The sequence below is a fragment of the Alosa sapidissima genome, chromosome 2, assembly GCF_018492685.1.
Source record: "Alosa sapidissima isolate fAloSap1 chromosome 2, fAloSap1.pri, whole genome shotgun sequence".
NCBI classification, from domain to species: Eukaryota; Metazoa; Chordata; class Actinopteri; order Clupeiformes; family Clupeidae; genus Alosa; species Alosa sapidissima.
Window position 1 is genome coordinate 8,960,590 of NC_055958.1, and position 9,813 is coordinate 8,970,402.

General features: G+C 39.3%; 1 protein-coding gene across 2 annotated transcripts in view; it reads right to left on the reverse strand.

The window, feature by feature from the left end:
* The window catches only part of epb41l5 (erythrocyte membrane protein band 4.1 like 5), a 293,140-nt gene that overhangs the window by 185,429 nt on the left and 97,898 nt on the right, over positions 1-9,813 (reverse strand). For both annotated transcript variants that reach the window (XM_042066156.1, XM_042066163.1), the window contains 4 exons: positions 9,554-9,641; positions 4,746-4,834; positions 2,177-2,246; positions 1,261-1,430 (listed from right to left, as the gene is read on the reverse strand). In XM_042066156.1, coding sequence (XP_041922090.1) covers positions 1,261-1,430; positions 2,177-2,246; positions 4,746-4,834; positions 9,554-9,641 — 417 coding nt within the window. The remainder of the gene's footprint in view (positions 1-1,260; positions 1,431-2,176; positions 2,247-4,745; positions 4,835-9,553; positions 9,642-9,813) is intronic.

Below are 9,813 nucleotides of genomic sequence, written 5' to 3' on the forward strand. Positions count from 1 at the left end.
GTCAGATATTTTCAGATAGGCTTTTAAAAGGTTGACATGGGTGACATTGCATTATCACATTGGCCTAGAGAATAGCTCTATTGTATGCTATGCATCATTAACTGAGATCGTCACAGCTAGACTCCCTAATGATGTCAAGGTAATTTTTAATGTTCATGGCGGGTGTGATAGGTTAGCCTATTGATACTATGAACGTTTTTTTCATATCATCCTTTTATTTTTAATATCATTATGTTTCAGGGGGTGGTGGTATTTGTGTGTGGGACCGTGTTCGTTACCTGTTGCCCCTTGGTGACTGATGTCGATGTCTGTCTTGCACACAGTGCAGAACGTGTGATGAGGTAGCCTGGACACGTGGTGGCAAGGCCATCTCTCCCGATAGCTGTTGAGAAATCGTTGTGGATTCCGAAACTTTTTTGAGGCGGTTCAGCCATTGCATGCAAGCCTACTACAGTTATCGGCCAGCCTAGCTCGCTTGAGCCACTGAATTGAACTGAACGTGCGAAGCATTTGGCTAGGAGGGGCAGGTGGGTGGAGGGTTAAAATGCAGCGCTCTGATTGGCCGAAAGCTTTTCACTCCACGCACTTACACGCTGTCTATGTTTACACGCTGTGGCTCAGCGGCAGAATCAACGTCAGATACAGGCGGCTAAAAGAGAATAGAAAATGAAACTGGCGAAATGCGAGATGCAACAAAATGCGTACCTAGAGAGCAGCGAATCGTACAAGTGTACTTAAGCGTGCCGAGTACGAAAAATGTGTACATGTTGGCAGGTCTGTTTTTTGTTGTTGTTTTTTTTACAATGTGCTCAACCAAAATAAACAGACTTAGAGAGAAAAGTAAATACAGGTGGTGCATGAGCCAAGAATAGGAAAACAGCAGAATCTGTATGGAAAACAGTAGGATCCTAATGTGTACACCTATGCAAACTTGATATATATGATAATTCTAGTTGTACTGTTCCCATTATCTCAGTGCAATACATCTAAACAAGCAGTAGGGTTAGCATGCTAACCCCTGTGCAAAAAGACTTTAACCAGGCTAGAAGGTCCAAGCAAGGTCCACCCACCACAGTCTTACAAAACCCTGTGGGATGTGTTAAATAAATGGTCAATGGATTGTAGATCCACAGACACATTGACAATGATGGCAAAAGGTTGCCATTCAAAGAAGCAAATCAGCACATTGGGAGCAACATGGGGTTCAGTATCTTGCTCAAGGAGACTTCAGCATCTTATATAATACTGTTTTTGACCCACCTGTAGCGAAATCGAGAACCCATACGTATAAAGCCAGAGCGGGTGGTGCCTTTCTGGACAGGTCCCCTCAGGCGGAAAAATGCATGATGTTCAACAGCACACTTCCACAGGTGCTTACAAGCCTTGGGATGATCCATACGGAACAGAAATGTATGTTCCTGTTCTTTTCCCTTCAAAAGAAATATTTCAATGAGTAAATTGGAGAAAATTAAACAGGGTTTCTCATTAACCTAAACAAATGATTAGTTGCATGCAAACCACAATTAAGTGTAGAATTGTAATTGTATGGTTATCATTATTAATTCCAATACATCTGAAAGGCAACATGCTCAGGTAATTGTTATGACAATAAACTCTTCATTCAGTAATCCCACTTACAGTAAGTAAGTTACTTATAGACACAGCTAAACCCCAATATACTATGGTTTGGCTGAATTCCCTATTGAGTCACGTTCTTTAGAATGTAAATTAACTTTTGATATTAGCACACCTGTGAAGTTATTCCAGCTTTTTGACCATATTGAACTAGCAATTTGTTTGACCTGTGGCTGTCCCAATAAGATTAATGGAGAACTCCAGCCGTTTTTAACCCATAACCCTGTTGATCGAGGTTACCGAGTGCTGTCAGTAGAAAAAATAACGAGACATTTTGGCACAATATTGACCTAGTATCAGAACGGCAGCTACAGCGAACCAATGGGGGCAATCAAACTGAAACTGAAACTTAAGGGTGATTGCCCCCATAGGTTCGCTTTAGCTGCCGTAGGCTACCGTTCACTGTTTAAAACAACTAAAAGAAATCACTGACTCAATTTCCAGCAGAATTCTATATATATAAAAACAAATGACAGACATAATGTGTTGCTCTACTGAGGGAATTCATTTCATAAAATTATTACAATATATCTTGCATTACCTGTTCATCATCCTCTACCACTACAAGAGTCAACTTGTTTTTCTTGAAATCCAGACGAGTTATCTTGGGCCTAACGTAACGCATCAGCAAACACACACACACACAGGGAAAAAGTTGTAGATAATTACGCTGAAGATGAAACAAACTCATATTGCTTTCTTCATTTCAATTTCAATTAAAATCACTTGTACTCAAATTGAACATAGAAGATAATAATAAAAACAATGGTAATAATACCATTATTATTATTAATAATAATAATAATAATAAAAATAAAAATCATAATTATAATCATCGTCGTCATCACCATCACCAATCAAATGCTTTTGTCCTGACTTAACTGAACCAACCTATAAATTCCCTGCTGCAAAAGGGTGCACTGTCATTCTTATAGTTGATTTTATAATAACCTGATCCAAAATACAGCTATAAGCAATTAACCAATCCCTTGCCCAGCCCATCAAATGTGGATAAACTAGCTGCACTCTAACAACTTCATCTTATAATTATTGAGTTGCGTTAGAAGTTATGACTTTGTCAGAGATTTGAAGACTTGAAAACAATGTCAAAACAATATGCATGGGATTAATGCACACACTGGCACCAACTTCAGGTCAACATTGGGAGGTCACAATATTTGAAAGCTGTTTTATGGCAATATATTTTTCACATCCAGTCAGGGACGTTGGAAGTATTTTCTGAGTGTGGGTCCAGATAATATAAGTGGGGGTCCAGGGGTTCCTACCCCAGGAAAAATGAGAAATTCTGGCTGTTAAACACACTATTTTAATGCAGTTTGGGAGGGACAGAAATACCTTAACGGAGCAAGCAGGGCCCGTCTTCTGTTTAGCTCAGCTAGGTGACATTGGCAACATTGGCTACCTGCATATGGTTATCACCTCACTGCTTTACACTACCCTACATGGAGACATATTTCATGTTTATAATGGAGATGTTAGCAAACCTACAGCTTTTGGTTAACAGAGATGCGATCATCTCCCTCATTCATTTCTTTGCCATAGGCTATTTTGCCATCTGTTGGGCTTAGAACTAGTCGCGATTTCCATTTTTTTTGTGCAGTAGATTAGTCTATCCAATCGCTATACTGCTTTCATGGACAGTTACAGGAATCCATTTCATTCTTTGTTTTAAATGCACAATCAGATTTCGCAGGAAGTAACGTTTGTTTGTGTTTATGTTTAAATTTATTAGCAGACGCTTTTGTGCAAAAAAAAAAAAAAACATGCATAATATTTTAAATAAGGACCAAACAAAACACGCCAGAGAGCCGGGCTGTACGTTAACTTTTTTTGCAAGTAGCACTGGTGCTACAGAGGTTAAAAGTTTTGTAGCACCAGCCACAAATTCTGTGGCATCGATATAAAACCTCTAAAATCTCTAAAAACAATTACAAGTAGGGCAGTTCATCACAGTTCATCAATTGTGGTTGGGATCTAGGCCTACTGCAACTGGATTGATAAAAGGTCATGTAGTTGCATCTCACCTGGCTACATTGTGTTTGAGATGAACAAAAGCTATCAGCATGATATGTTATTTGGTTGTGTTTTTGTAAAAACAAAAAAACAATCCCTGACAGTTCCATGCAGTTAGACTTTTCAATGGGTATCAGGAAGACAGGTCATGCCATTGATTTTTTGTTAATTTTTCTTATTCATGCATTGGAAGTCAGTTAATTTATTTTTTAATAAGTAGAAGATATGCTGAAGATTTTATTCCACTAAGATTTAATTCACGTTTAGTTCATATTTCTTAGTTTTTAGATTAGAGTATCCCTACATTCAACCTTATTGTCATTGCACGAGTGAAATACCGTAATTACATCTAACCAGTGGTGCAAATGAGTAGGCTAACTGACATGTCAAACAGTGCACCCATGAAATGCATCCCTAGACTGTTCCATACACATAGGATACAGTAGGTAGCCTACTAAAGATAGCTGAAGGTCTGTGGCTAACGCAGTCGTAATTAAAGTGTCGTAAAGGTTTTTTCTGAGCCGATCTTGTATAGGTTATTAAGCACTACTAAGCGAGACTGTTGCGCATGAAGTGGGCTCATATTTGACAGATAGAAGCGAACGTCCTGGTGGACTTTTTTTTTAGTTTTAGATCTGAATGGTGTTGTTTGATACTAAGTTGTTCGTTTTAAACTGAACTAAAAATGTAAAGCATCAAGGCGATTGCCACAAACTTCTACCTCTGCTTGCCTAATCTAATCACCTCAGCCCGGCCCGGTCGGAAGATACTTTCGCTTTAGGCTAAACATAACTATCACTGTATGTGTGCTACCTCTTTACATTGGATATTCAATGTTTAAAACTATGATGCTTTGGCTTAGCACCGCAAAAATGGGGGAAGGGTATCCTCTCAAATGGCAAACTACTAATAACAATAATATAACTAATAATAAATATAATAATATAATATTTGGATGAATATTACTGATTCAGAGCAAATTATGGAATGTAGGTGGGTACACACACAGTTTACTCAGTAATTAGGCATTGCTATGTAACAATGTACACTAAATGAGACTAGTTAGCTGTACTCACCAAAAAAATAGGCCTATCTTGGCTTCACCCTCAAATACCAGAACCCCAGTGGGGGTAAGCCCTAAACTGTATTCATTGCCATCTCGAGCCTGAAATGAGAAGAACAAGCACATGTAAAGATAGAAAAATATTTGCAAAAATAATTACAAAATAACTCATAGAATCCACAAATTTGAGTTTGCCATTACAGAGGGATGTAGGGCCCATGCACTACAATACAAGTCTTAGCCAGGGCAAATTAATAAGCGGGGCAGAGATATGACAATCGTTTCATGGGAAACTGAAAGGTGTGTTCAAATGTGTCCGTGTTGGCATTCACAACCAGTCTGAGAAGGTAGAACTCCATGAACACACGTGAATGGTCAAAGAAGAAAATCCAGCCTCACACAAGTATTTGGATGGGAATGGCAACAATGTCTTCAATGCCATTGAGGCAAGTTCTAGGTATTCTCCTTCAACTTTAATCCAGAAGGATGGGACAGATTGGGATGTGAATAAAGTCTAATCCTCCATCGTTTTTTTAATTCCAGTAGTTTATCCTCTTGTACATGTAACCGAGGTCGTAATTCGTCCGCCGCTCACTGCCCTCGAACCCGCAGACCTCCACACACACACACCGGCATGGGAGTCGAACGCTCTAACCACTGAGCTAAAAGCCCAGGCTTCCAACTCAGTGGTTAGAAGCGTTCTTAAGGTTAGGGGTGTGAGGATTTACATGAGCAACTAGCATGCTAGCTCAGTTCAACTCCGTTACATACATGTGAGAGATGAATCGGGTGATGGTTCGGTAATGATAGGATCGCACATCCACTCCTTCCCGATCCTCAGGTCCTTCACAGAGGGGATATCTCTTTCAAACTCGACTAACATTCTGCTCAGGTGATCTTGCATGAAAGCAGTCAGGTGCATGAATCCATTCCCTCCCGTGTGCTCATTGTATGTCTAGAACATGTCACAGACACCTCTTTCCACTCCTTTTGTCCAAGAATCCAATTTTGCTTTCAAAGCAAGTCAAGTCAAGTCAATTTATTTTTATAGCACATTTAAAAGCAACAGCATTGCACCAAAGTGTTTTACATAAAAATAAGAAAATATTAAATAAAGAAAGAAAATAACACACGTAAAATCTCAAAGATAACAACAGATGGCCCTTGTATTAATATTAATGAACATAAAAACAAAAATGAAAGAAAATGACAATGAGTTAAAATAACACAGAGAGGGAAAAAAAGAAAATTTGGGGGAGAGGTGAAGGGGTCAGGGAGTGTTAAAAGCTAGGTCTTTAGGTTGGATTTAAAGCTACTGATAGTGGGGCAGGATTTGACATCATCAAGAAGGCTATTCCAGAGCTGGGGAGCATAGACAGAGAAAGCGCAGTCACCTTTAGATTTAAGGAATGCAGAAGGAGCACAAAGAAGACACTGGGAAGATGATCGAAGAGGTCTAGAAGGACAGTAAGGATTTAAACCTACATATAGTGAGTTGCAGTAATCAAGGCATGAGGAAATAAAGGCATGGAAAGAATTTCTAAATCACTGAAAGAGAGAAAAGACGCAAGCTTTGCTATCATTCTTAGCTGGAAAAAGCTTCCCTTGTCAAAACTATTCACTTGCTTATTAAAAGTTAAAGGAGTCTAGGAAAACACCTAGGTTCTTAACAACACTGTGATGATTAACAGACAGAGGGCCAAGAGCCTTGCTTACAGTGTTGACAGTGCTTGGTGGTCCAAAAATGATCTCTTCTGGGTAACACTTTATTATAAGGTGCCATAATAAATAGCAAACTAGTCATTACCTAACCCTTTGTTAATATTTGTAAATTGTTACTAAAATATCTATTTGGCACAAGTTAATAGTTTTTCATCAATCCATTAATTAAATATTATTTGTTTGCATAGAATAATAGAGAATCTTTGAATCTTTGCATATGGAATTAATTTGCATTGACTTTTTAAGTCATCTATTTTTCGTTTAACATTTTGAGGTTACGACTTGAAACCTAGATTTAGTAGGTTTCTTAAAGGCACACAAGGCAATGTTTTTAGAGATGGCTGAGAGACGCTCCATTCACCCGGTAATTAGCCATTTAATCATAATTATTGGAATTTACTGGCATCTACAGTAACATGCAGATTTTATGCAAACAACGAATATTTAATTAATGATGAAAAAACGATTAACTTGGGCCAAATAGATAGGTGTTAATTAATATTACTACGCTAAGTCGAAGTACTCCCAAGTGCTATTGCGCCACACATTGTAGTTCTCCTGTTTTTTCGCTTGGAAAATCGCCACGTTTCATGTTGTGTGACCTTACACATTTTTATCAACTACTCGTGCAACTGTATTTAAGTAGGGTAAAGGAGGATGTTTTTGATTACTGCTATCTTCCTCCCTCTATGGCTACGTCTGAGCCCGCTAGCATAGCAACATGCTAACACATTCGCGCCGCGCACCAGAGCGTTTGAGTGCACATACCGACACGGGAGAGGTATGACTCAACTCGTGAAAGTTAAGGTAAGAACATATATTACTACTGACATTGGGTGGCGTGTTCCTTTAAAGGGATGATGAATGGAGCCATTTTTTCTGAGAGAATCTTGCCATCCACCAGGATAATGAGGATGAGACATGGCTAAACCTTCCAGCAGGACAATGATCCAAAGCATTCCACAAAGGAAACTCTCAATTGGTTTCAGAGAAGGGAAGCAAGGCCCTGACTTAAATCCAATGTTAAAGTTACCCAAGATCAGCAAATTCTTAAATGAAATTACAATTACTTTTTGGTGGAAAACTAAGGCACAAAGTACAGAAGCATTCATCTTAAACAGCTGTAGTTTAAAAGTAAAAAACAAACACTGTAATTAGACCACCACCAAGACCAAAGATCCCAGTTGAGTTTAAGAAACTACACTGAGGAGGGCAAAGGTCACCAAGTGCAATGACATCAACGCCAGAGAGCCAAGACTCGGTGATAAACAAAAAGTCTAGATGGTGGGACGTAAATCGGTCATTCAGAATAAATGCTTTATTGGAAACAGAGCGAGCACTTAAAATAGCAAACCCAACCAAGGAAGAGTCCTGCTCATGACGTCCTTGCAAGAAGCCACAGCTGAAAAGGTTTACCTGGCAGGGATTAGCCTCCCCACCGGAGTCCGCACAGATAGAGTCAGTGGCAGCGGTGACAGGGGCAGCAGCAGCAGTAGCATAGGTGGCAACAGGCATAGTCCATATGGTGATGTGTTGTGGAGGAATTTCTTGCGGGTGCAGAGTTGCCTACAGGAGTGGACCACCCAGGAGAGACTGCAGAGTTAGGATGGCATCCTCCATCGCTCGATGGATGGTAAAGGAGCGACGCAACCCACTGTGCATGTAGCGCTTCCTCCGAAAGATCCCTGTAACCTGGCAAAGGTGGAGCACATCTTCGTCGATGGAAGTGGTGGCATTTGAGGAGGCATGCTGTCGGAGTTTCTCTGTGTACAAGACACAGACTTTACATTGCAGGTGTGGAGTATGGAGGCACAGCAGTGCAGGCAAACACAGCACAAATCCTCAATCTCCCTGGATGGGCTAGTCAACCGACTAACCTAGCAGCTGGTCAGCAAACTCTGCCGATAGGATGGAAAGGGAGAGAGACACTGTGCAGTCAAAAGTCCAAACAACAACAGCCACAAGCTCAGCAGCAGACAGTGGAGCGCAGCGCAACTTGCAGCAGTGAGTAGCCTTCAACTCAGTCCAGGCCAGGTGTTAGTCCTCCAAAAATAAAACCGACGTTGGGGTAAAGTGCAAGAAAATTATAGCAATAGATAGCCCAAAACGTAGTTTTAACATGCAACAAACTTTTTGAGAAAAAAATAAATTCAATTAAATTTACGAAAACTTGAAAAACTCAAACAAAAACAGCCTAGCATAGATCATTGAATCGGATTAGATCATTAGCATCTCGCCTGCTAGCATCACGCTTAAAAGTGACTAAGATTTCTGGTAATTTTCCTATTTCAAGGACCAGTATGTAGGAAATAATGGCAAATAAATTGTAACCATTCCGGGTTGTACTGCAGATAACCTTTATTTTCTTTATTATTTTTTTTTAATTAATGAAAACGATTAATGTGTTCATTTTGACCAGTTTTGAACACAAATTGAACAGTTTGACAGTTCTTAATAGTAAAACTAGAGCTTCTTGATTAAGGCAAAAATCATAATCCCGATTATTTTTGGTCAATATTGAAATCACAACCTTAAAAAAAATTACAGTGAATTAAATTGAATTTAAAATACAATTCAACTGTAAAACAAATAAAAACACAGATTATGTTTACAAAAGTTACCACTGCAAAGGAAAGGAATGTGCTGTATTTATAACTCAAGACAAAACAAGTGCATTGTTGCAAAACAGAATGCAGCGAAATAATCGTTATGTTTCGATTCTGTTGTTTTCATAATCGTTGGAAGACATAACTGACTATCAATCGATTAATTGAACAGCCCTGGTCTGAATTATGTAGCCTATACACTCAATCAGTGGCGGACGGTAGCTTATGTGACGGGACCATCAGTAAGGATAGGATTCATACAACCGGCATACAAACATCCTTTCTCCATCTAAATGTTTCACAGCGGAGTCACCAAGAAAGAAAAAAATCATAGCACTGAGGCAAGTGGTAACTCGGCTTATTGACACAAATCAATTACAACAACAATTATTAATCAAGCTGTGTGGCTCAGGAAATTAAAAAAAAAATGCGTTTTCCAGGCTAGCACAGCAGAAAACTGGAACAGTCACTCGAACATGCATGCACTTCTCACCTTTACTCTGTGCATGTCCACACCATACATTTCTAGCCATTTTGCCTTATTCAGATAGTTAATCTCAGCTTGTGATGGCATCTGTCCCCTGTTGGAAAAGAAAATGCAAATGAGGTTGTGATTGAGCAAACTTTTTTGTTTAGGATAAAACGGTCTTTGTGTTGGGAGCAAATTGTATCTACTAAAGTTGCACAAATTTGAATTCCAAACTGTAAGAGAGTGAGGTCTTGGCCTCACTCACTTAAATCATTCAGAAATAT